The sequence below is a fragment of the Crassostrea angulata genome, chromosome 4, assembly GCF_025612915.1.
Source record: "Crassostrea angulata isolate pt1a10 chromosome 4, ASM2561291v2, whole genome shotgun sequence".
In the NCBI taxonomy this organism is placed as follows: domain Eukaryota; kingdom Metazoa; phylum Mollusca; class Bivalvia; order Ostreida; family Ostreidae; genus Magallana; species Magallana angulata.
Window position 1 is genome coordinate 50,258,052 of NC_069114.1, and position 27,590 is coordinate 50,285,641.

The 27,590-nt window shown below is 36.0% G+C and overlaps 3 protein-coding genes and 1 pseudogene across 3 annotated transcripts in view; 3 read left to right on the plus strand and 1 right to left on the minus strand.

Moving 5' to 3' along the window:
- The window catches only part of LOC128179704 (mucin-3A-like), a 29,018-nt gene extending 24,383 nt beyond the window's left edge, over nucleotides 1–4,635 (plus strand). The window contains exon 16 of the mRNA XM_052847228.1: nucleotides 4,283–4,635. Coding sequence (XP_052703188.1) covers nucleotides 4,283–4,431 — 149 coding nt within the window. The 3' untranslated portion in view covers nucleotides 4,432–4,635. The remainder of the gene's footprint in view (nucleotides 1–4,282) is intronic.
- Nucleotides 4,636–12,423: 7,788 nt separating this feature from the next.
- On the minus strand, nucleotides 12,424–13,941 carry LOC128182315 (uncharacterized). The gene has a single exon (XM_052850898.1). The coding sequence runs from the start codon at nucleotides 13,939–13,941 to the stop codon at nucleotides 12,424–12,426; it is 1,518 nt and encodes a 505-aa protein (XP_052706858.1).
- Nucleotides 13,942–18,215: 4,274 nt separating this feature from the next.
- Nucleotides 18,216–19,252, plus strand: LOC128179274 (complement C1q-like protein 2). The gene is made up of 2 exons (XM_052846654.1): nucleotides 18,216–18,684; nucleotides 18,810–19,252. Exons 1-2 carry the CDS (start codon nucleotides 18,216–18,218, stop codon nucleotides 19,217–19,219), a joined length of 879 nt encoding a protein of 292 aa, XP_052702614.1. The 3' UTR covers nucleotides 19,220–19,252.
- A 5,574-nt stretch (nucleotides 19,253–24,826) lies between these two features.
- On the plus strand, nucleotides 24,827–25,884 carry LOC128179378 (uncharacterized; annotated as a pseudogene).
- Nucleotides 25,885–27,590: the final 1,706 nt, after the last annotated feature.

A 27,590-nucleotide genomic window follows, 5' to 3' on the forward strand; every position in this document is an offset into this window, starting at 1 on the left:
GCATCACACTTGCTCAGTGCGGCTGTCGCCATGTTTCCCAAACCCGCAAAGAGTATCCACATATGGCAAACTATTGTGTACGCATATTTCTCAGAGTACAGTACCGTCCAAAAGTAAGGCACGATGGCGTCTAAAGACTTACCTGTATCTGCCCCGATGGTAGTGAAAGGTGACATGAGAGGCAATTGGAAATGTTTTAAATCTCAGTGGTCAAACTATCAAATTGCTACAGGCCTCGTTAAGAAGAAAATGCCAGTCCGGCTAGCAGATGGGTAAAGACTGTTTCCAAATATATGAAAACTTACCTCTAAACATTCAGGATAAAGAGGATATTGACAAAATCTTATAAGCATTAGATGGACATTTCATGCCAAAGACAAATGTCATATTCATTCGAACGCTTTATATTCAATACTACAGACCAGTTGTCCAATGAATCCTTCATTGACTACTTGTGCCGCTTGCGAGAACTCACTGGAAGGTTTGAATTTTGTGACATTGCAGACCAGATGATCCGTGAGAGAATAGTACTGGGAACAAACGATCAAACCGTCTGTGGAAGATTACTCAGAGAGTCTAAGCTCACCCTCAACAGCGCCATAGACATGTGTAGAACCAGCGAGAAAACTGCAAGTCAGCTCAAGAAACTGCAGGGACATGGTGTAACACACAGCAACAAAGCCCAAGTCAATTATGCAGCTAAAGGAGGACATAAGAAGCACTCAAATGATGTAAAGCACAAACAAATACCAAAATATCCAAAGAAAGCAGATTTCAGATGCAAATACTGCTAAGGAAACATGAACGAGGAAGAGAGAAGTGTCCTGCATACAAACAGGTTTGCGGCAAGTGCAACAAGAAAAATCATTTTGATTCAGTGTGTCTGAGTTCTAACTCAACTGTTCTTCAGCTCGATGATGAAACTGATGACAGTTTTCGAAGCGTGTTATACTGTGAAGACGACACATGGAAAGCAGTGGTTCGCAAAAGTCAACATGGCAATTGATGATGCAACTAGTCAAGATATGATCTGTCAGCTAGACTCAGGATCAACATGCAACATCATTGGATTTTAGCAGTATTGCATTTTTACTCAGAATGGTTGGCCGCCATTGAAACCAACAGCCAAAGCTCTACGTCTATATGGTGGAAAGTCAAAGCTCAAACCTAGGAACCGATTCTATCACCTGCTCAGTGCAAAACAATACCGAATGTCTGAACTTTTACAAAGGCAAGTTCAAGCATCGTCAGACTAAGGTAAAGTATATGGGCAACATACTTACATACTTACCGCAGATGGTATTCGTTCTGATCCGGACAAAGTGACAGCTATTACAGATATGAGAAGACATGAGAATGTAAAAGTAGTACAGAGGTTTATTGGACTAGCAGCTTATTTGGCCAGATTCATGCCTCATTTATCACAGACATGTGAACCTCTGCGACGTCTAACAGACAAAGGAGCCCTTTGGTCGTGGCAGTCACAGCAGGAAGAAGCGTTTCAGAGCGTAAAACGTCTCATGAGTCGTCAACCAGTACTTAAGTACTCCGTCAAGAAGTCACAATCCAGTTTGATGCGAGTGAAGTTGGATTGGAAGCCACACTAATCAAAAATAGAGAACCTATTGCGTATGCATCCCGAGCTTTATCGAAAACAGAGCAATGCTATGCTCAAATAGAAAAGGATTGGCTTGCTTGTGAGAGATTCGACCATTATATATACGGTAAAGACCATATTACCGTGCAGTAAGACCACCAGCCGCTTGAAATTATATTCAAAAAATCTCTCTTGTCAGCTCCGAAACGACTCCAGCGGATGTTACTGCACCTTCAGAAATATAACTTGGATGTCGTCTATACCAGAGGAAGAGAGTTGTACATTGTAGATACCCTGTCGCGCGCTACTCCAGAGTATCATGGAAAGCACCCCTCTAAACTTGCTGAGTAAATCGCACAAATCCAACACGCAGATTGGGTTAGAAAGATTACTGACTCACGTCTTAACCAAATCAGAGACTTGACGAACAAGGACGACAATTTCCAGTCATTGAAAATAGTGATTCTCTCTGGATGTCCTGATATTAAAGACGACGTACCTATAGCAATACGGCCATACTGGAATGTCAAAGACACCCTCGCAGTACAAGATGGTATAATCTACCACAGTAGCCGTGCTGTCATTCCGAAAGCCGTTCGAACGGAAATGCTGCGACGTACACACTAAAGCCACCAAGGAATCGAAGCTTCCCTACGTAAAGCTCGTGATTCACTGTATTGGCCCTTAATGAACGAGGAGATTAAAGACTTTGTAAGCCAGTGCAGCACCTGCAGCACATTTCAACATAAGCAACAGAAAGAACCGTTAATGGCGCAGGATATTCCAGAGCAGCCTTGGTTGAAGCTTGGAATCGAATCCTTTTCCGTAAAGACTGATGAGTACCTCGTTACAGTTGATTATTATTCAGATTTCTTTGAGCTTGACCTACTTCCAGATACGACAGCAGCCACAATTATCAACTGTTTGAAACAACATATTGCGCGCCATGGAACTCCATAAGTTGTTGTTACAGATAATGGCCCCCGGTTCAGAGCAGTGGAATTTCACCAGTTTGCATGTGATTGGGAATTTCAGCAGGTTACCTCTTCCCCTTATCACAGCCAGTCCAACGTCAAAGCTGAGGCAGCAGTGAAAATAGCCAAGAACAAGGTGAAGAAATCAAGATGACCTTTGGAAGAGCATCCTTGATTGGAGGAACACCCTAACGGTTGACATGGCCAGCAGTCCGTCACAACATCTGGTGTCACGAAGAACTCGCCATTCATGACCAATGTTACAGGAGTTACTCCAACCAAAACTAGTGGATGATGTTATAGACAAGGTGAAGTTTAAGAGACAAAAGTTCTACTATGATAGAACCGCTAGGAACTGCCAGAACTGGAAATAGGACAACCGGTCAAAATGAGAGCAACCACTGACCCACAGAAAAAATGGAGTCATGGAACGTGCGTGGACAACGTCGGGATGTGATCGTACTTAGTTGAGGTCATCGACAATATCGCAGAAACTGCAAAGATCTTCGCTCTACAAAAGAACCTCAGAATGCCAATACGGAGCCACTCCCAGACATGTCCGAAAAATCGAATCCGAAAGACAACTCGTCAAAGCTCCGTCTCCGCAAAAGCCCAGTGATCCACATACAAGCCTCCGTACAAGTTCGCGGGATCACACACTTCCAAGGAAATTTGATGACTAAGTCATGTGAACATTTGTTGCAAAATGTTTTTGCATTGTTTGAAATGTATGTTGTACATTTATAAAAAAAATTTCTTCCTTCATTTCTAAGCTCAGAAATACTCATGCTTGGATTATACTCGCATCATGTCCATACAGTATTATCATTTTATTAATGTTTGTGTGTTAATTTGATTATCATTCAATTGATTCAACTTTAAAGGAAGGGAGGTGTTCGGATATGTACTTGTGTATGACGTCATTGAATGTTGTGTATTAAAAAATTTGTTGAACTGAAACAGCTGCCTTTATATCTCGAATGAATCATTTTATTGTTTGAATATATAGTTTTTATATACATAATGAAAACTAGACTTTGACACGTGCGTGCACGGGTTGACATTGCATATCGGACATTTACGAAATAGGTACATCGACACACCATATTATTGACATTTACATAACAAAGCTATAAGCCTACAACAATGCTATCAATTCCACTACACTTTCTTTAGTTTAAATAATCTAACTGTGTATTGGGAAAGGCCCTCGCCACAGTTAGAATGCCTTCCATATACCGGTAATGTAGCAGAAAATTGCAAAATCGCTCCGGAACGATTTTTGAGAAAATTTATGAAGTTGCCTTAAAAAAAACCCAATCAAATTCTTCAAAATAAACCTTTTATGAGACTGTAAATACCTTTTATCTAAAAAAATTTAATCCATATAATGGAAGATTTCAACACTTTTTCACCAACGTAGTACACGTATTTTCTTTGCTACAGAGACAATACACGGAACACATTCTATCGTAAAACTGGGTCGTCCTTTCATTTTTACGATAAAACATATTCTATCTTCACTCTCCTAAGAAATATAATGTAAATTGTTTTGCATGTTATCAAATAATTTTTGTCATCATGATAACAAAAGTAAGTACATGTTCTTAGTTGAAATGTATATTTGTTATTGTATAATTTAATTGTATAATTGTATAATTTCTCTCGTAAGAAATTATTAATACATTAAAATTTTTATAATTCTTTTAAGGCGACTTCTGTAAGAACAAAACTGCAGACTATTTCGACTATCACCCCATGGGCTGTCCCTTCTACGTCCGATGTTACAGAGGAACACCATATAGCAAGGAGTGTCAAAAAGATCTGTGCATAAATCCAGAAATAAAAGCATGTGTTTAAAATAGACTGAGTACATTGAATCTACCAAAAATGAATACATGTGCTTTAAAAGTTCGGTCGATATACTAGCTAGATGAGTTATGGTTTTGACCTTGTATTGTAATGTCTGTTTATCTATTGTATATTTCAGTAGTTGTTGTCCAATATTTCCTAACACATGCATAAACAGGGGTATTTTTGGTAGTTGATTTTAATCAACTTTCCTATGCAGTTAATCTGGCAAACCGAAAGTGAAAAAGTGTTTTGACCTAATCACAAATCACCACCGCTGACAAGACGTAGATCTTGAAAATAATAGATAAATTCGGTGTACTGTATGCTGTGCCATTGTTTTTCAAAAGAAACGTACCGGTATTTATAAATACATTGAAATAGTCAGTTTTTTATAAAGTACGAACAATTTAATTGTTTTTGTAGTTGTTTGTATTCCTACGCCAGAGATCAATATAGTCTCGTTCAACCAGAGGCTCGGCTGTCTCCGTAAATCTCCGACAAGCAGAGAGTCTCTATTGGTAGTCGGAGACAGCCGAGCGTCCGGTTGAACGAGACTAAAGTTTAACATTACATAAATCCAGACGTGTATATTTTTTAGATAATTTTCGATCACTGATACACAGTTTGATCGAATTAGTTCGATCTTTAAATATTACATAACATGATTCATATTGGGGTTTCTCGAAATTCTTGTCGTTCGAGAAATCATATGATAAAAATGTGAGTTATTCAAATACAGATTAACTACTTGCCAGGCAAAATAACATATCGTTGATTTTAAAATTGATACTTATCAATAAAATCAACTCCTGACAGTACTTCAGAGTACTTTGATATCAAATTGATTTGACTAATATGAACATTTATATATTGTACACTTTTGTATAAAATTACAATATTCAGGTTTGAATCATAAGTGTCTATTGTTTTGTTGCAATAATCTCATAAAAACTTGAGATATGTAAATTTTATTTTTGAAAGACTCTTGCAAGAAAAGAGATAAAATTATTTTCTTATTATTTAACTTACTGTGTATTACATATTATAATGTTCATGAATAAATCTGCCGCTTGGAATGCGCTGAAGGAGTTGGTGCATTACTCATTGCTTTGCTTTACTATGCTCAATTTGATGATGATCGATCATGTAAGTGTGTTAATTCAAAATTCATTGTTACAAAATTTAAACAGCATGTTACCGTGAAAGTGTACATGCCTATATACATGTATTCTTTATAATCATTCCTGGAATTGGAACAGCCAGTAAATGTTGATCGTTGATTTAAAGCAGACGAAATCGTGAGATGACGCTTAATTGTCTATATAGTGTATTAAATAATGTGTATTGTTTATTTTCTAAGGTTAAACTATTCATGTTTTATTTTTATAAAGTTGTATTTTGTTAGCTTACAATTGAACAGACTTGAACAGACACAGCTTTATATTTTGTTGACAATGTTTTCTTTGGAAATTCCCGTTCTAATAATAATGTTAAACCAAAACAGTAGATAAAAGAAGATCCAGTGTAAAGAAGAACAATGACCCCGTAGAATAATGCCCAGGGGTCATTTTTCGACGTAAAATAATTACCCCCTTGCTGTACAAAAATAGGATTTTTCTAAAGAAAAAAGACCCAGGGGTTATTGTTCTTCATGTTAAACATGAAAAGAAAAATGACCCCCGCTGTACACAAGAAAGGAAATAGGTTACCTCGTATGCAAGATATTTGACTTTAAAATTAGCTGAATTTTCATTCACTCTGTTCAGCTGATTATGAAGTTATAAATCGGTTGAACTGTACTTGATACTTTACCGTGAACATTTCTTCTCAACGTATGGCTTTATTATTTAAAGCGATATTTGATTCACAAAATTTATGCACAGCTCGCTATAACTTTATGTTATCACGATTTTACAATTCCATCGGCAACAAATTGCCAGGTTATACGTGTGTGTTTAAAAATTTGTACAGGTGTTGCTACTGTTGCAAAGTCATTCCGTAATTTAAAAAAACAAAAGAAAACCAAATGATTTTACGTTAGTTTTGTTTTCTTTTACGTAATACATATACATCGAAACTCTATAGACTTTATTTTTTAAGCAATTGTGTGAAGAGAACCTGACTATTGCAAATCTTAAATAGTAAATAAACACTAATCAAATATAATAAAAAGAGATTATTTCTAAAAGAGTTGATAATGAGTTAAGGGCTCATTTTGAAGGTTTATATCCCTCTTGATTTTGATCACACAAACTTAAAAACACACGGGTTAAGTAGAAGAACTTTCTAAATATTTATAACAAGCGTCTGAGAACTGCTTTCAATTAACGTGTGATCATTTAGCTAACAAGAACTTTGTCTTTTTTTAACTTTTCACAACGATATTGCGGTAAATGGTGGGCAGTTATCTCCAATTTTTTAAAGTGTACATCAAACGAATTACAGGGCAGTGCAGGAGACCTATAGGGCTATTAAGTCCAGTTCTCAAATTTGGGCTGTACGGGTACCACCAGATGGTTCAGAGGGTTTATATCTCCCTTGATTTTGATCACAAGGCGGATTTATATTTCTTATCCAGGCGGTATTTACTGCCTCCGAAGTTGTCAATGTTCCTACAAATTATTGATGCATGAATCATCTTGATATTATGCCGATGATAGAGTAAAATATATTTTCCGTTCGAGTACTCTCAGCACTTTGATGGTCGTAAGCTTCTACTGGCTGAACGGCTGCTGTTAGTGGCTGCTATTTTAGCCTGATTATAATGCCTAACAATGGATTGAACTTTATATAATTTTGGTTTCATCATTTATTCTGGCTGAAGCACTTGCATACCCATATATATTGAATATTTACTTTTAATATATGTATACTAATAGATTAGGTGTTTTTCAAAGATTAGGAAAGGAAGCTTGTAAAGGACACAAAATGAAAACTAAACAAATTCATCGCAATCAAAATATACAGAGCAAAAAAAAATATTAGTTTCTAACGTTTGCTGGAAAGGATAAACACGATTATTTTTGTTTCAAACCAGCTTGATGCACCATATGACAAATGAAATGATTTGCCTTATTATGTCAAACATTTCTTTGTTTTAAAGAAAAAATTAGAATGAACAGGAAAACATTTTTTGCTGGCACTTTAAACAGGAATACGGATACAGGAGCAAAATCAATTGGCTAATACTAGATAATTTGACAAAAAATTGTTAAAACTATTATTACATGTTATTGGATTTCATTTAAATGAGTATGTCAGAAACAGCTGTAACATACGAGGGTTGTTCGGAAATTATTGAGACATTTTCTCTAATTCTTTTAGTAAAAAAGATAAACTCTTGAAATTTCCCCAAAACGTAAATCAGGATAGAGTTTATTAATGTGAAAAGTTTCTTGTTCATGGCATGAATAGATCATTCCAAGTAAGCTGACCAAAGTGCCTTCGTCCTGTAACCCGGCGCAACCGCAAACTTTTTGCAACGTCATTTTAACGCTTCTTATTGCTCCCGTGTTTCAAACACCTTACAAAAGAACTGAAATAAGAATTATTCTTTATTTCTCATCTTTTGTTTTAATTTTAAGATGTCATCATTTACATTTTCTCTCATTATTGTTTTTTTAGAGAAAAAATCGAGATATTTTTACCCGAAAGTCTAATTACTGTGAAAGTCTCCTGCAGTCATTTTTTTTTACATATTTTAGAACTGTTGACAACAGTTAGTGTGTCAAAAGTTGTTAATTAATCCCTTTGGCCTAATTCTAGTTAAATAATCAGTGAAAAAAATATGACGAACTGAAGTTCTATACCTTGTCTTGTCATCGTATAGTTTTATTACGCAATTGCGTGGCTTTAAAAGGTCTTCTTTTGAGATTTCACCCAGTTCAATGGTTTTCGTTGCGCCGCCTTGACGTCAAAATTCAATGTAAAGTCGTTGTCAGATTTTTATTGTTTGGTATATATATGTGTACCATATCCGTATTTCAACTCGAACATCAGTGAAACTTAATCAACAGTTAGTCGCAAAGAATAGCAAAATGAACATATTTAATTTGATTTCTTTTATCATTAACTGTAATTCTACGGACACGTATAAAGTAGATGTTTAAGTTGTTTAATCTCCGAGTTCATGGCTGCGCCGGGTACCCCGACCACCGACTTGTTTATCTACTGTCGTAAACAAAATATGAAATATTCTTTTAATATTACTTTGTTTTATTATTTGTTGGTGTTTCTTCAGTGTCTATGCCAATTTTCACCAAAATTCGTCACTTAGAAAAGAAAATAATCGATTTGTCTCAATAATTTCCGAACAACCCTCGTATATGCTACAATAATTACGTGACACACAATTTACAAAATGGTGACAAAAAGAAAACAGAACTACTTCATTATTAAAAGAGCTGTATTTTTTTGAAAAGATTTCAATAAATATGTACTTTGTTTCTAATTCCATTAGATAATTTTATTGTTTCTATAAATAATGATAAGGAGGGAAAGGTACCAAAGTTGAATAAATACCTTGATAGAGCTAAAATAGAGCCGAAACATTTACATATTATCAAAATAGAATATAAATATGATATATAGAGGACAATTATATTGTGTAATTTTATATTTGCTTTATCCAACGAGTTGAAGTGCTGCAAGCCTCGCGAATATCACCATTTGAACGAGTTGAAAATATACCGAATAGGTCACGGAAGCGTTGAACGGAGGGGCTGTGTCAAAAATAGCTCAGATCGGAAGTATCTGGTTCGCCCCGCCAAAGCCCGATAATCGTAAAAGCACAAAAAAATGAATTTTTTATTCATTAACTAATTATGAAAAAGAACTAAACAAGTTTAGTGCAATCAAAACATACATTATTTTCTGGGAAAGTGTAAACATGATGCTATTATGATTCCAAGCTAGCTTAGGGTCTGACACATCAATTATATGATATGTATTATTGTGTCAACCTGTGTAGTTTTGAAATGAAATGAACAAAAAATAACCATTTTTGTTGCCAGGTTTAAAAATGGGATACGGATACATTAGGTAAAAGCAATTGTCTAACACTAATTAAATTGATAAAAATTGCATTTCTTTGTGCAATTAATAAGTATGACATCATAGCTGTAGCATGTGGCACTAATTAAGTGGTATACAATTAACAAAATGATGACTAAAAGAAGAAAACATAACTATTCTTATCTGTAAATGAGGTGCTAGATTTCTTTTTAAAACAAATATGCATTCTGTTTTAAATTAAATGGCATAACTGTATCCTTCTTTAGAATAAATGATAAGGAGGGGAGGTAGCTAATTTTAGTGAATATAGTACCTTGCCAATCTGTGTTTAAGCCCGCAATCTCTAACAAAAAGAGCTTAAGCACTTGGATATCTTTATTGCCGGAAGAGTGAATATGTATAGAAGCTCGTACATTTGTTGATTTTTCTATCTTAAATTATTAGAAAAAAAATATTGTTAAAAAGATACTACTCCACCAAATGTACGTTAGCAAGTACATGTATACATTATTTGTCCCGTTAAGGTCAATACATTTTATATCGTATAAGACCTGTGACACCAATAAGGGACATAAAAAAATTTTGGGTTAAATAAAAAGAAATATAAGTAATTCTTATGTCACAAGTAAGAAATGCAAGAGGAAACTTTCTAACCATGGATTGTTCGAGTCTTCATTCAGTGGATGGCGTTTGCAGTGACAGCAAATATATGTTTATTAGAAGAAATAAAAAAGATCCCAATGTTATTACTGGATTTTATTTAGGACTGAGTCTATGATAAAACCAAGCAGAAAGATATTTATGTTGGATTGTTTAAATATTTTACTTCTTTTTATCATAATTTTTTGCGTTAATTGTTTATTTTGTTCTCTATTAGATTAAAATATAGAGATTGGTAAAATACGATGTGGCCTGATTGACCTTAAGACGTCATCAGTTAACTATGTACCCTTTTTATGAGCTAACCGCTACATTATACAATTATTGTTGTTTTAAAGGCCAGTGCCCAAGAAGTACATTATTCCCCAGCTGTGTGGATAGAAAAACAGCAATAATTGTTTTATTAAATGATTCAGCGATGAATTGATACAGCCATATTTAAATAAAAGAACATCTCATCTTTCTTTTTGAAACCATAGCCGAACACATTGAGAAATGCGATATTTCATTGGACGACAGAAATAATGATCATCAATCGTAGAATTTTAAAATTCATGATATATTTTAATGAAGGACAAATCAAAAAGTTATATTGACCACCTAAGTCACATGCAGGTGAATATAACGGGGTTTTTTTTCAGATTGTAGGATATCAGAAATCAGAGGGCTAGGAATTAAGCAATCATATAATAAGTACTTTAATAGCCCATACGAAACACTAAAACATTCAATATCATTTATTGCATGATTGTGAGGAAAGGAGGTATGAAGATGCATTCCCCCAGGAAAAATCATATTTTCCGAAGAAGATACGATTTTTCTGGGGGAATAAATCAATATGTATTCCAAACATTCATGTAGTAAATTAGTTATTATACCCAACAATAGGTGTTAATTTAGAATACATTGGGTTCTTATCACTTTTCTACTATTGTAAATAATAGCGTAGTGAATGTTAACAATTTCTTCCTATGTTGGTAATCGGATATAGAAGGGATTTTTTTTTACTATTAATCCTTTGGTTACATTGTATGTTTATCATAGGGATTTGTCAGATGCATGGAATAACATTCCTGATAGCTTTCGATGGGTTTGGATATGACAGTGAAATATGAAGTTTTATTAATATTGCCCTTGCACGTGAATGTCTAGAACCAATCAGATATACAATCGTTATACTGAGGTAAAAAAAAAATGTTTATTAGATGTTTATGCCTTTCAAGTCAGCATTGATGAAAGAAATAGTTCACACCTCTTAATACAGAAGAGTTCGTATTTTCTAATAACTCGTACATGAACTGATTCGTACAAAAACGATATTTACAAAACATTGAACAACACACTCCCCGCCTGATATCTGTAATATATCACTATTACACATATTGAAAATAAAGACAATTTAAATCAGATTGAAAAATTTCATGAATGAAGTTTGCCTCATGACAATGAAATAAATGATGGAAAAGTACCACATGTACTAACCATGTAACTTATAAAACAAAATTTCCTACACAGCTAACAGTGGAATCACTCCACAAATTGGTCTGACTAGAATAACAAGTTTGTCGTTCCTTAACAACTTTATCTGAATTTTTCTAACTAAAGTATCATCACTCTGAAATGTTTTCTGCACAACTGCCATAGACCAACAGTTCCTTGGACTGTCTTCTTTCACCAACACGACGTCGCCTTCTTTGATGTTCGGCTCTTCACTCTTCCATTTCCTGCACGGCTGAAGTAAGTGGAGGTAGTCAGATGACCACTTCTTCAAGAACTGGTTCGCGAGACCTTGCACACGTTTCCACTCGGACCTTAGCATGTCTTTTACACTGTCACCAAACTCGGGGCAGTCGAAATCAGAAGAATGTTTCTGTGTCAACAGTACGTTGGGTGTTAGCACGAACGGATTATCAGGGTCGGATGACACGGGCGTCAATGGTCGGGAGTTGATGATCGTGGTCACCTCTGCCATCAAGGTGCAGAGAATGTCATGAGTAACAATCCGGTTACTTGGTTCCATTAACATGGCGTCCAAGATCCTTCGTACGAGCCCAATCGTCCTTTCCCAAGCGCCTCCAAAGTGTGATGAATGTGGGGGATTGAATATCCACTTTGTCCCAGCATCATATAAGAACTTCTTCAATGTGTCCTCTTCAACGCTGATGGTATCAATTTTCAGGTCGTCTGTTGCTCCAATGAAATTGATACGTCTGTCCGACCGAAATATCTTAACTTTCCCTCTAATACTGGTAAATCGGCGCACTGCATTGATGAATGCTGAAGAACTTAACGAATCAACTACCTCTATGTGAATCGCTCTCGTCACTAAGCATGTAAATAAAACACCCCATCGTTTGAGGATGCATTCCCTCCTCGTGTTTTCCTAGTGACGACCTGCCAGGGGCCAAAGACGTCAACACCGACGTTGGTGAATGGAGGTGCAGGTTCAAGCCGGTCAGCTGGGAGGTCAGCCATTTTCTGTGCCGCAATCTTTCCTCTCAGCTTCTTGGAGGTGATGCATTTGTAAATAACGGAAATTACAAGTCTTTTTTCCTCCAGTGATCCAGGGTCCTGCAGATCTGACAGCGCCTGGTGTTTCAATACGTCATGGTGATGACGGACTAGTAAGGTAGCAATGTGATGAGACCATGGGATAATAGCTGGGTTCTTCTCAAAGTTATCCAACTTCAATTTGTTGAGTCTCCCTCCTACACGTAGGATGCCCTGCTCGTCTACGCCTGGACCCAGTGCTTGAATCGTGCTTCCTCTCGGAAGGGCCTGGGCACTGCTGATACATCGAATCTCTTCGCTATAAACGCTGTGCTGTACTACACTTATGATAAAGTTTTCAGTTTCACTGAAGGTAACAGACTGATTGTCTGACGTCTTCTTTCTTCTTTGGTGTGCTCTAGTTTTAAGAATACCGAACGCACGCACCAGTCTGGACCACTGAGAGAACCGCTCAAATCTGTCAACAATACTTCGTTTAGATGTAGATTCAGGTACTGGCTTGACTTCGGACAGGTAGGTATTCACATCAGATTTGCAAGTAATCAGGTTAGAGGCATCATCAGGTTCTAGTGACTGTCTCATGAGAATATCAATGGGTCCCTGTATCCAAGCACTGCTTTGAAGCTTGTTAGCTGCTATGCATCTGGTCCCAATGTCGGCAGGGTTTAGTCCTGTGGGAACGTAATTCCATTGCTCCGGAGTCAAATGCTTGAGTATTTGCTCAACTCGATTCGAAACGTAAATGAAAAACCTTCTTGTCTGGTTGGTAATATACCCCAGAACTACTCTACTATCGGAGTAGAATTTCACAGAGTCAAACTCGATGTTCGAATGTTCATTGGCCAATCGGTAGATTTCAACTGCAAGAAGAGCAGAGCACAATTCGAGTCTTGGTATTGTATGCCCATGAGGGGGCGCAACTTTGGTCTTCCCAATAACAAATCCTACATAGTGTTTGTTTTCATCATAAATCACATGAATGTAGTTGACCGCAGCAATTGCTTTCTCAGATGCGTCACAAAACACATGTAGCTTGATATGGATATTCCCTTGCAAAGAACATGGAACATACTGACAGGGTATGGATACATCTTTGAGATCGGACAGCATCCTTTTCCATGTCTGCCATTTATGTCCTTCGATATCGATGAGTGGCTCGTCCCATCCGGTGCTTCTGGCTGTAGAGATCTGGAAGGTAAATGTATCAAGGTTCATGTTCCAGTAGAGTCCCAAGCTCCTTTGTACAGGTAAGTTAGCTGATAGTTCTAGGCTCTTTAGTTCCTTCGACAGATCGTCTGGATCAAATTCTCGTACGTTTGCTGTTTGAAGCATTCTTATGCACACGTAAATCACCATGAACAGCTAAGGCATGTTGAGTTCGTTTCATCAGGTCACTGCTTGTTTCTCGGTACAGGTAAGTCAGCTGATAGTTCTAGGCTCTTTAGTTCCTTCGACAGATCGTCTGGATCAAATTCTCGTACGACACCATTGCTGTTTGAAGCAATCTTATGCAGACGTAAATTACCATGAACAGCTAAGGCATGTTGAGTTCGTTTCATCAGGTCTACTGCTTGTTTCTCGATGGGTACAGATATCAAACCGTCATCTACGTAGAAGTGTTTCAGAACAAAGTCTGTGACATCTGGTCCAAAGGAATCCTTAGCGTCTAATGCAGTTCTGTGTAGACCGTACGTGGCTACGGAGGGCGATGGCTTATTTCCGAACACCTGGACCCTCATCCTGTGCTCTATCAGGTCTTCGTTGAAGTCATTGTTTCGGTGCCAGAAGAAGCGCAAGTAGTTTCTATGATCGGGTCTAACATAGAAACAATGAAACATTTGCTGTTTGTCGGCTGGTATGGCCACTGGCTCCTTTCGGAATCTAATGAGCACTCCGAGCAGACTGTTGTTCAAATCTGGGCCAGACATCAAGACATCGTTCAAGGATAGTCCACGAAAGGTAGCCGAAGAGTCGAACACTCCTTTTATCTGGTCTGGCTTGCGAGGGTGATATACGCCGAAGACAGGTAGATACCAAACTTCTTCCTCCTCATCAACAGGTGGCGCTACTTCGACATGCTTATGATCAAAGAGTTTCTGCATGAAATCGATAAAATGTTTCTGTTTTACAAGATGCCTCTTAAGACGAAGATCGAATCTGTTGGCTCTGTCCAAAACAATGCAACGGTTATTTGGTAAACGTGGGCGCTGGCTTTTAAACGGAAGTGGGGCCTCCCAGTTACCGTCCGAGTTCTTTCTGAAGTTCCTTTCCATTTCCTCATGGAAGATTCTATCTTCTGTAGATAATCCTGTCTTATTGTCGTCAGGAGTAAGTAAAAATGTCTTATCATCAAGATCCAGAGGTTGCTTGGTTCAACTATTTGGCATAGGGCAATCTTTAATCACGAGTTGGTTCTCGCAAGGTCGTAATAAGGATGGTCGTCCATTGGATAATACAAAGGTCTTGTATACATTGACTTTACTACTTTGATGCTGAGATCCAAGGCACACGTCACCGACCACAATCCATCCTAATGGGGATCGAAGTCCAATCGGTGCATCGTGATGGCCAGTTTTCTGATCGAGAATGCGGTGTATCTCAACAAGTGATGAGCAACAAGATTTGGCACTGGTCATCTAAGCGGTCAAGCTTAATGTCACTAAGATGTGGATGATATCTCGTGACATCCGGAGATGGAATTTCCTGTCTGTTGTTTGGTATATTGTCACATTCAATGAGAACAGGTAAGTCTATGCTAACATGCTAACATGGCGATCGCAGGATTCCATCACAAATCCAGAGGCACGTCGACCAGAAGTTACGAGTTTTCCATTGCACGAGTTCATGATGTATTCCTCAGGTGGTGAACAAATCTTGAACATGTCGAAGAACGAACTTCTGGCAAAAGATCGATTGCTTTGGTCATCGAGAATTATGTACATTTTCACACGTGTCCTTGGATCTTTGCTATGAAGCACAAACACAGGTACGATTTTGGCACACGAACTATAGAGGGGGTGTCTCCATGCATTACCGTCACATGCTTGTCACTATCACAAATGGTACACTTAATCCTTTCCTTACAGTGTCTGTTTTCATGCATGAAGTCACAACACTTAAAGCACAACCCCTTTTCTCTGAGAAGGGCCTTCCGGGCTTCTAATGGTTTAGTCTGGAATGCGCGGCACTCACTTAGTAGATGGCTTGTTCCGTGAATGGCACAGACGGTGTTGTCTCTTGAATCTGAGGAAATTTCTGTCCTTGCAGTGGTAATTCGAGTCTTAACAGCTAAGGGAGACGAGCGAATGAACTTCTGCGGTGTGTTCATAGTTTCGGTGAAGGAGAAACTTGGGTCATTCCTGACACGGCTCATTTCCCTTACAAAGTCAACAAAAACTTAAACGGTGGAAAGCACTGCTTTGTCTCTTTGTAGTTGTAGGCTCTTGAGATCCACTTTTCCTTCATGTTGTGAGGTAACTTTTCTATGATTGGATTTATTCCAACCGAAGAGTTGAAATATGCTAGAAGTGGCTTGTATGCTGTCTGTTCCTTTAAACTTAGAATTTCTGTAAGTAGATCAGCAAGTTCAAAGAGTTTCTGTGTATCATTGATGCTAAGTCTAGGAAATTCGGCAAGCTTGTCCTTTAAAATGATTTCAATCATTTCGGGTGCACCATATCTTTGGTCCAACCTCTCCCATAGGAGACACAGCGCTTTCGACGGGTTGTCTGCATTGGCGGCCCGGATACTCAAGACATATGAGCTGGATTCTGGCCCTAGCCACATCACCAAAAGTTCAAGTTGCTCAAAATCAGAAATTTGTAAGTCGGCGATGACATTTTTGAAACTCGATTTCCACACGAAATAGGTTTCTGGTTTGTCAAAAAATTAATAGAGTCTAGACATTAACAGTTCTCTCCTTAAGAGGAATTTGGAAATGTCAGGAAACATTGGAATGTTTGGACGCGTGACAGGCGGCATCTCTGCGTATGTTGTAGCTGGTGTTTGCGGACGTAGATCTGATTCAGGAAGGTCACGATACGTATCTACTGGGTTATTGGTCAGAATTGGACGGCGCGAATCGTTCATCTCATGGGTAGCATGAGATACTGGCTGTGGTTCGGATCGTGGTCTGTGAGTAGCGTTTTGTGGAACAGCGGATGCATCTTGGCACATGGTTTCACTTTGTCCTTCCAAACGCACAGTGTTCACATATTCACTATTCCTCTCACGAGGGTCTTCCTCTGGTATACGAATATCATCATCGATGTTATCAAATTCACTTAAGTCACCTCCAACAGATTCCTGTTCATACACTTTAGCTTCTGCATCCAGTGCAGCTGCTGTTTTCTTGGCTGTCAGTTGATCCATATCTGCGTTGTAATCGGATCTCCTTCTCACTGCTGAAGCTCTAATAGTTGCTTTGTCAATCTCGTCCTGTTCCTCAAGCTGAGATAACTTTTTCCTGAGAGCTGCCTCCTCTTCAGCTAGCCTTATGAGAGCACGAGCGGCTTCCGCTTTGGCATGCTTCATGATGCTTGAAGAGGATGAATGTTTTGTACTGCTTTGCGATCCGTGTTTAGATGTGGGTTTCTTTGTGGAGTGTGTATCCTTCTCACTTGGTGAGACCGGCTCCTTCTTGACCCTGACGGGGTCCACTACTTCCGATGGCTCCATGTGGGTCTTTTTACTATTCTGCCTCAAGAATGCAGATAGCTAACCATCGTACTAGATCACAATTTATTAATGAACTTGGTAAAAGACAACAATAAAACAAAACAATAATAAGTACATTGTCAAAACTTATATGACACAAAATTACACATTTTCACAACTTCCCTACGACAGTATTAGGGTTCTGAGCAGATCATACATTCAGCACATAATATGGAGAAAACTAGAATATATTGCAAGCATACATATATTTGACTTATTTATGACGCTACTGATGGACCGTAGATAAAGGTATTAATACAAATACACAATATTATGAATTATAACTATTAGATGCACGTTAACAAAACTAATTTCTGTTATATTACGAAGATAATATATTGACAGGATATACGTTTATGGTAAAACAATTCGTCATGACTCGATATAGTATGTAGTGACTCGTAAATAAACAACACATCGATATGGCATTATGAATGATTATAAAAACTAGATGTAGGTAGTAAATATTGTAAATACTTACACCGTGGCGAGCCAAAGTAGTGCGACATTGCTAACAGCGTCTGATTAGCGTGTTGTAAAGTGATGCAAAAATCGTGCACCTCTTAATACAGAAGAGTTCTAATTTTCTAATAACTCGTACATGAACAAAAACGATATTTATAAAACAAGTAACAACACAATAGTTTAAGTTGACATCAATGATGGACACGAAATATTGTAAATTTAAGAAAATGCCCTAGTAAGACTTCTTTTGTAATTCGGATTCTTACAATCTCTGGTCACTACTTTCGACGATTCCTATGATTTCCAAAAATGATAATGTAATGCCATTTTCAAATTGCAAATTTATACAGATGTTCTTATCAGTTTAGCATAACAGACACAGGCAGGTCAATTTGTCTCATATACGTTGTCAATATTAGACAGCTATGGGGAACCTGAGTCGTGTTGGATTGTTCTGTTGTCTTCTTTTTGTGGAAGTGGGTGTCTGTTTGAGTCTGGGGGATGAATCTTTCCTCCAAGTTCTCATGCGGAAATTCCACGAACAAGATGAAAAAATCTCCGCAATAGAAGCAATTACAAAATTGGATCATAAAGAACTCGTCAATAAAATTCTGAGGTTAGAAGAAATGCTGAAGTACTCGGATTATAAACAAAAGACACTAGAGAAAAGGATAGAAAATATGGACAAAATTATCAAAGAACTAGAAATCAGAACACACACCAAAAATGAGGAAAATTTGATTGACGAACATTTTCATGGAAAACACGAACAAGAAAATTCGAACTCAAAACCAGTTGCAGATTCCTTCTTTAGAACCACGGATGTTGGCGGAGATCAGTCAGCTGCTGCAAATCCAATGAGGAAGAGAATTCTTAATGGAGGAGTGTATCCCAGTAAGTTGTCTTCGATCTTTGTTAAACACATTGTTAAACGTTGAAATATATTAAAAGATTGGTTTCATTGTTATTTTATACTTTATCCGTTTTTTTTGCTATATTACAAATTGCTTATATTGCAGCACATGTCGCATTTTATGCTTATCTTAGTAAACCAGAGAAATTACCTGGTTTGCACCACACGTTGATATTTGATACGTTAATCACAAATGTTGGAGCTTCCTACAACCACCATGACGGGGTTTTCACGGCTCCAGTCAGCGGGGTCTACGTCTTCAACTGGAATATCTACAGTAGTTTCAACGGAGACATTTTTACAGAACTGATGGTAAATTCAGATAAAAAGGGAGGTGCACGCTCTGATAGTCATACTGTTGGAGAGGACCATAATTCTACCCACTCTATAATCGTGGAGATCAGCCAGGGAGACATAGTCTTCATAAGAACACATGCAACAATTTCCTCATCTGGAAATATAATCAGCAGCCCCACAACGTACCAGTCTTCATTCAGTGGATGGCTTTTGAAGTGACAGTCAAATAATATCAAAAAAATGAATGATAATTCCAACTTTTTTTTAAAGTAAATTCCATTAAATACAATGTGCCTTGGTTTCTTTTGTTAAAGAATATGTTCCAAAAGAGAGATCAGAAAAATATAAACTAGTCCAATTGAGCAAAGAATGATCGTCAGTAAATGCTTGGGGTGTCCAAGAAGCACAGCGGACAATTCACTCGCTTGGCACCGCTGCGACTCGAGCTCGATCCCCTTGATCGATAGTGGCTGTATGTGAAAGGACACGTTGGTTTATTCAAGCCACTCCGGCTTCCTCCCACATCAATAACCCACTCGCTCTAAAAGGGCGGAGGGATATCAGTCAGTCATACTGGTAATACGAGTGCTAGTTTTTGCAGGTTTTTTTTTATCAAAATCAAAACAATGGGACAGAGTTTTAATAAGGATATTTGATATTCATTTATATGACATTATCAGCTGTCCTGGTGTGTAAAAGTCCGTATTTAGAGTGTACCTTTTTGGAAAGATGATCAGGATTATTACATGTATAAAAGTAAACCAATCGTAGATACCAATTTATGAATTTCTTTTTATTAGTAGCTTAAAATTCTTATGAAAAATATCTAATAAAAATAATTCATTGATTCTTTATTCAGTTTTGATCAAACATTAAAATATGTTAAGAATTGTGTTATTTTAGGAATATTTTTTACCGAAAGACCAAAAACCTCAAACTATATATTGAATATATACTTTTCCTATATGAATACTGATATATTAGTGGGTTTTTTTCAGAGATTAGTGAAGGAAGGTGGTAAAGTCCACAAAATGAAAACCTAACAAATTCATTGCAATCAAAACATACAAAACAAAAAGAAAAAATTAGTTTCTAACGTTTGCTAGAACGCATAAACACGATTATTTTTGTTTCAAACCAGCTTGAAATGAAATGATTTGCGTTATTATGTCAAACATTTCTTTATTTTAAAGGAAAGAATTGGAATGAATAAAAAGAAAACATTTTTTGCTGGTATTTTAAACAGGAATACGGATACAGGAGCAAAATCTATTGGCTAATACTAGATAATTTGACAAAAGATTGTTAAAACTATTATTAATAGGATTACATTTAAATGTGTAAATGTTAATAATGTGTTGACAGGTTTACAATTTGATTATGACAGAAACAGCTGTAACATACATGCTACAATAATTATGATGTGACACACAATATACAAAATGGTGACAAAAAAGGAAAACACAACTATTTCATTAGTAAAAGAGTTGTTATCTGTAAGCTGTACTTTGTTTTTAATTTCATTAGATAACTTTGTTATTTCTATAAATAAATAATATGGAGGGAAAGGTACCAAAGTTGAATAAACACCTTGATAGAGCTAAAATATAGTCTAAACATTTACATAATATAATATAATTATCAAAATAGAACATGAATATGATATATAGAGGATATCTATATTGATTTTTGTGATCGGCTTCGGCCGATCACTATTGTGTCCATATGAGGCATCCGGCAAATGCTTCCACGTGCGCACACATTCCGCTTGCATAAGTAGTTCTTATAAAAACTTGAAGTTTGGTTTAGTAGTTATATAACATTTTACTCAGTTTTATTTAAATTCATTTACCTTAAGAGATGCAAACATACATAAAATACAGTTCGACCTTTTAACTCAAGAATGCACATTTTGTCTCACGCGTAAGAATTTCGATCGAAAGATTCATTTAGTAATGCAGTTGACCTCGATGAATTGACCTCAATCATAGGAAGATGCCCCATGAACTGATCTCGATCTATTGATGTTGCATACTAGAAGCTAGGAAGACGGCTTGATTTATAAACAAGGTTACGTTATAATGCGACCTCAATAGCAAGTTAAGATGACATTCATTTTTTTTCATTCGCATTAAATTATTTTAATACAACTCATTCTTTTATAAGTGTTAATGCTCTTTGAAGACCCCTACTCAGTATTCTGAAGAAAAATAAAAAGAAGAAGAAGATACATTAACATTTAATAATTACGTTAAAAATATAAAACTAGACAAGGAGTTTACGAACGGCTTTCCCCAAATTTATTTTGAAACTAAATTTGTTGACGGTTTATAATGATGAAATTATGGTGTACAGATTCAAAATATTCTATATTTCGAAAAATACAGTACTTTTTAAATTATTTTACATCAAACTGATCATGTTGATTCCTTCTAGCTATCAATATATCATTATTGCCGATCATTCCTTGAAAAGGAATGCTTGTTTTTATATTTTCTTTATCCAACGAGTTGAAATGCTGCAATTATATTCGCGAGGCTTGCCTAGCTAATGTCACCATTTCAACGAGTAGAAAATATACGAAAATAGGTCATGGAAGCGTTGAAGGGAAGGGGGCTGTGTCAAAAATAGTTCAGATCGGAAGTATTTAATAAAGCATCACCCGTTTCAAAAAAGCAAAGGTTTAACATACAAGTAGTATACACCACACGTATGAAATAAATACCGTATAACGGGTAATTTTTACTGCTGTGATGTTTTTACGAATTTGTCATAAAATAGGTTGATTAAAATTTTTACGCGTTATATTTTTACGAATTGGACAAGTCCGTAAAAATTAAAATCATCTGTGGTAAAAGGGGGAAAATTTCACAGTGACTTTGTTACAGTTATCACACATACAAATCAGAAAATCGTTTTTCTGTTAACGATTCCTTATATTTATGATTGTGTTTATACTAGGGATGTAAATCGGTCAATTTTAAGTACTCGGTTACTCAGAATTTTTCCGACCGAGTACCTGGGTACTCGGTAAGAGTGTAAATAAATATGAACAAGTACATTGATAACTGTAAAACCTTGGTCACTTTTGTAGAAATTCCTCCTTATGTTTGAGACGAATGTGATTTAACATGTTTGTCGTTCCCCCCGTTTAGGATAAGTTTTTTTCGCACAGCTGACATTTTACGTTTTTTGAAACTTCAGTTCTTTTAAAATATTTCCAGACCTTTGAAGTCGGTGGCGGCATTTTAGGTCTGTTCTATTTCTCTACTGTGTGCTATCTAATTTATATAATAGACTATATAAACGATGTTCTGTGAAAAACAAATCATTAAAGTAAGCCGAAAATAAGGTTAGAAGACAGCCAAAGGTAACAGGTGCTTGGTTACGATAATTACTATATAAACACTGCCACAGGCGATAACGGTCATTTAGCATATTTAGAGGCGTAGGAAATCCTAATTACTGTTTGTACAAGTGACATCCTTACTTCATACATTTAACTTTATTTCATATGTGATATATACTTTACTTATTCCTATTTATCTAGGTATCATCAATTATGTCCACCATGTGCTCGTCTCAGTTCGATTTACCGGGAAAAAAAGAAAGACAACTCCATTTCAAAAAATTTTCTCTCTCTCTCTCTTTCTTTCTCTCCCAACCAAAACAAACATCGAGCTACTAACGTGGCATTATACGTAGTTTTAAAAAATACTCAAACTGAATAAAAGATCTGAACTGTTATCACCACGTGTTCAAAAACGCTCAAATATACCTACATGTACACGAACAGCCGTCAGGAACTGAGCTGAACATTACTCTCATACGTACGATGTAGAAATTTACGTGCGGTGTTTTTTTACTTCAGTGAAAATTTACGCGTTTAATTTTTACGGATTTATAAAACTCGTAAAAATTAGTAAAAATTAGCATCACGTAAAAAATACCCGTTATACGGTACATATATCAAGTCACAAATATGTTGAGTATTAATTCTCACAAAATTTAAAAAATACCTTTTTTATCGTGATAGAGAAAATCGTTAAAACGATGACTTTAAGTTCACGTTCTTTGTCTGGTTAAGGATAATAATAGCTGTAGCATGTGGCACTTACATGTATTAAGTGACATACAATTAACAAAATGATGACCAAAAAAGGAAAACATAACTATTCTTATCTGTGAATGAGGTGCTAGATTTCATTTTAAAACAAAAATGCATTCTGTTTTAAATAACATAGTATAAGTGTATACTTTTTTTAAAAATAAATGATAAGTAGGGGAGTTAAGTGAATATAGCACCTTGCCAATCTATGTTCAAGCCCGCAATCTCTAGCAAAAAGAGCTTAAGCACTTGGATATTTGTATCGCCGGAGGAGTGAATATGTATAGAAGCTCGTACATTTGTTGATTTTTCTATCGTAATTTAATTTTTAAAAAACATTATTGTTAAAAAGGGACTATTCACCAAATGTACGTTAGCAGGTACATGTATATATTATTTGTCCCGTTAAGATCATTACATTTTATATCGTATAAGACACTGTCACAGATTTTCGAGCGGAATTGGTTAAAATTTACTTTAAGACAAAGAAGATTTTTACATTGTTTTTAATATAGTAGTTTGAATCGATATATAGTCTTTAAAGTAGTTGTCCTAATACGTGGACTTGTAAGGGCCTTTACTGGTCATGTAGTCTACTGCCACTTGGCCTTAACAAGAATATACTGGTAAGGTCCTCCAATGAGACAATGTTCTCAACTGGCCACACAAGACTTCATCAATATTCGGTAATGAGCACCACTATCGATGAAAGTGGTTTACACACTGGCTGAAAAAAGGGACCTGCGACAAAATAGTACACAAACACATAAGTACATGACAAAATGGCTTTTACACCACCACGCACCATACTTTACTTACAGGCTATATGGTCATGAATGACACACTTAGCATAGACGCTTATTACAAACAAAATACTGATATACAGTCTTAAAGAAGACTTCCTATAAAAATGTTAGCTTGTACACTCACAAAATACTAACTCATAATTACTTAAATGCAGTGTTGCATAATACTACTCTTTTCTCGATAGGATATGACCATAATAGTCTGCCATACTTATAATAGATTCAAACACGTGTATCTAAACATAGACATTTAAATTCAAACGTAACAAATAAGCATAAAAACGATTGGAATACCATGACTGGGTGTTTTAGAACAGTAATGAACGAAATGACGATAAAATTGACAATTAATAAACCTCACCTCAGAAAAAGCCGGTACCAGGTTCAACCCAGAGTAAGCACACAGCTATTTAAATTGACAACATGCATAAGTACTGGATGGTTTGTCACGAGAGAACTATTAGTACGTCCTTCCCTCTGGACTGCCGCGTCCAATCTGACACTGCACGGACTGGCGGGATTAAGGCCCAGTGAACTGAGGTTCAATAAGGGTATTTACAAATACGTAAAACTAAAACACTAAGGGGATCACCACGGGATATGTGGTTAAATTATAATACGAAACTAAATATATACAATGATGAGTTTTAATGTGACAGACACCAATAAGGGACATAAAAAAAAATGGGTTAAACAGAAAAAAATACAAGTAATACTTATTTCACAAGTAGGAAATGCAAGAGAAAACTTCCTAACCAGGTCGCTCTTCATCCGGTGGCTTCAAACGAAATTCATAATATTACAAATTCTTAAAACTAGGTAGTACTGCCACAATTATACGCGTTCTTATCAGTTTGGCATTATAGACAGGTCAGCCTTTATCTCATAGATGTTCTTATAATTAGACCAATTATGAAGAGCCTGATTCAAGCCGGTTTGATTTGCTGTCTTCTTTTGGTGAGACTGGGTGTTTGTTTAGGTCAAGGGAAAGAGGATGTGTTTAACTCTTCCATTCAAGATCTCAAACGAAAAATCCACGAGCAAGATGAAAAAATTCCCGCTACAGAAGCAAATGCAAATTCGGACCGTAATGATTTCGTGAGTAAAATACTGATGTTAGAAGAAAAGTTGAAGAATTCGGATTATAAACAAAAGAAACTGAAAAAAAAAAACAATAGAAAATATGAAACACATTATTAAAGAACTAGAAATCAAAATATGGATCAAAAATGAAGAACACTTGAAAAATAAACAATCTTTAGAAATAAAGTAACAGGAGAACTCGGACGTGGAACCAGCTGTAGTTAATGTCTTCCAAAATATGACAAGTAGTGGTCAAGATCGGTCAGTTGCTGTGGAAACAAAGAAGAAAAGAATAATTAACGAAGGGGTGTATACCAGTGAGTTGTCTACAATCTTTATATATTAAAAAATAGCATTGCAATATATTTTAGGATTGTTTGCATTTCTTTTCTTTACATTATCTGCCAAGTGATTAACTAATTGTTAATTTGTTTCATTGCAGCATTTTATGCTTATCTTAGTAAATCAGATGGCTCGCTGGCATTGCACCACACGCTTATATTTGATACAGTTATAACTAATATTGGATCTTCGTACAACCACCATGACGGTGTTTTCACGGCTCGAGTCAGCGGGGTCTACGTCCTCAACTGGAATATTTATAGCGGTTTTCACGGGGATGTAGTATCGGAATTGATGGTGAATTCTGATAGAAAGGGCGGGATTCGATCTGATAGCCTTACTGTGACAGAGGACCACGGCTCAAGCGGTAGTGTAGTCGTCGATATCAGCCAGGGAGACATCGTCTTCATAAGAACACACTCAACACATTCACCATCTGGATCATTAGTCAGCAGCCCTGGATTGTTCGAGTCTTCATTTAGTGGATGGCGTTTGCAGTGACAGCAAATATATACATGTATTTAAAAGAGGAAATAAAAAATAAATCCCAATCATAATTTTGTTATTTCTACTTAAGACTGAGTCTATGATAAAACCATGCAGGAAGCCATTTATGCTGGATTGTTTAAATATTTTACTTCCTTTATCATAATTTTTGCGTCAGTTGTTTGTTTTGTTCTTTAATAGATTAGAATATGCAGATTGGTAAAATACGAAGTGGCCTGATTTACCTTAAGACGTCATCAGTTAGCTATGTACGCTTTTCCTGGACTGATGGCTACATTATAAAATCATTGCTGTCAATACCCAAGAAGTGCGGTATTCACCCAGCCGTGTGGATAGAAAAACAGCAATAATTGTTTTATTATATGATTGAGCGATGAATTGTTACAGACATATCAAATTGAAAAGAAAATCTCATCTTACAGTTTAAAATCATAGCGGAACACATTGAGAAATGCGATATTTCATTGGACGACAGAAATAATGATCACCAATCGTAAAATTTTGAAATTCCTAATCTTTTTTTAGTCAAATGTTGGACAAATCAAAAAGTTATATTGACCACCTAAGTCACGTGCAGGTTATTATAACGTTGTTTTTTTTCTAGGTTGTTGAAAGTAAGCAAACAGAGAGCTAGGAACAATTATATACTTAGTACCTTAAAGGTACCCATATGAAACACTAATGTTTTTTATACATTTATTGCATGATTGTGAGGGAGGGAGATTTGAAGATTTATACCTCCAGGAATCATATTTCCCGAGGGCAATGCCCGAGGGAAATACGATTTTTTGAGAGGGAATGTAATAACTTGGTTATAGGTGTGTTAATTTAGAATACATCGGGTTTTAATCACTTTTCAACTCTTGTAAAGTAATAACGTAATGAATATTTTTAAAAAAAATTATTTATTCGTTTTTTTTTTATATATATGAAATAGATTTAAAACGGTTGTTTTAGAATTATTACTTCGATTACATGGCATGCTCATCCTTGGGATTTGTCATATGCATGGAACAACATTTCTGATGGTTTTCGATTGGTTTGGATATGATAAAAAAAATGAGAATGACAGGGAAATTTATATGAAGTTTTATTGATTATCTAGAACCAATTAGATAACGCGTTAGCATAGAATTGTTATACTGAGATAAGAAAATATTGTTTATTAGTTATCTATGCCTTTCAAGCCAGCATTGATGAAAGAAATAATTCACACCTATTAAACTTTTTTCATGCGATTAGATTGATTAAAATTGCATGCAATCTGTACAGTGTAATTTTTTTTAATTAATAACTAATATTTTTAAGTTTTCTTAACAAAAGATAGATTAAGATTAAAACAATATTATAACTTTCTTTGCCGATTGCCTTTTACTAGTATACATAAAAAGTAAAGGGTATATTTTTATGTAAACTAAGCAATTTAAACACAATAGCATGGACTTCAATCATTATAATCATTGCCTGGGTGATTTGATTTGGAATTTTGTAATGAAAGAAATTTCACAAAAAGTTCAGAAAATAGAACAGCGCTGCAAAATGAATGCTACATTATGGGAATGTATTATATAAACAAATAATCATCTTACTGTGAACGTATTGCAAAATCTAAATCCTTAGTTTTTCTTCCCATTAATTTTAATTGCAATACTACGTACATGTAAATTCAAAGTTACATTCACGATGTGTATATTAACATAAAATCAATAAAGACGATCCTACGTTAGATTAAGAGTTAATGACA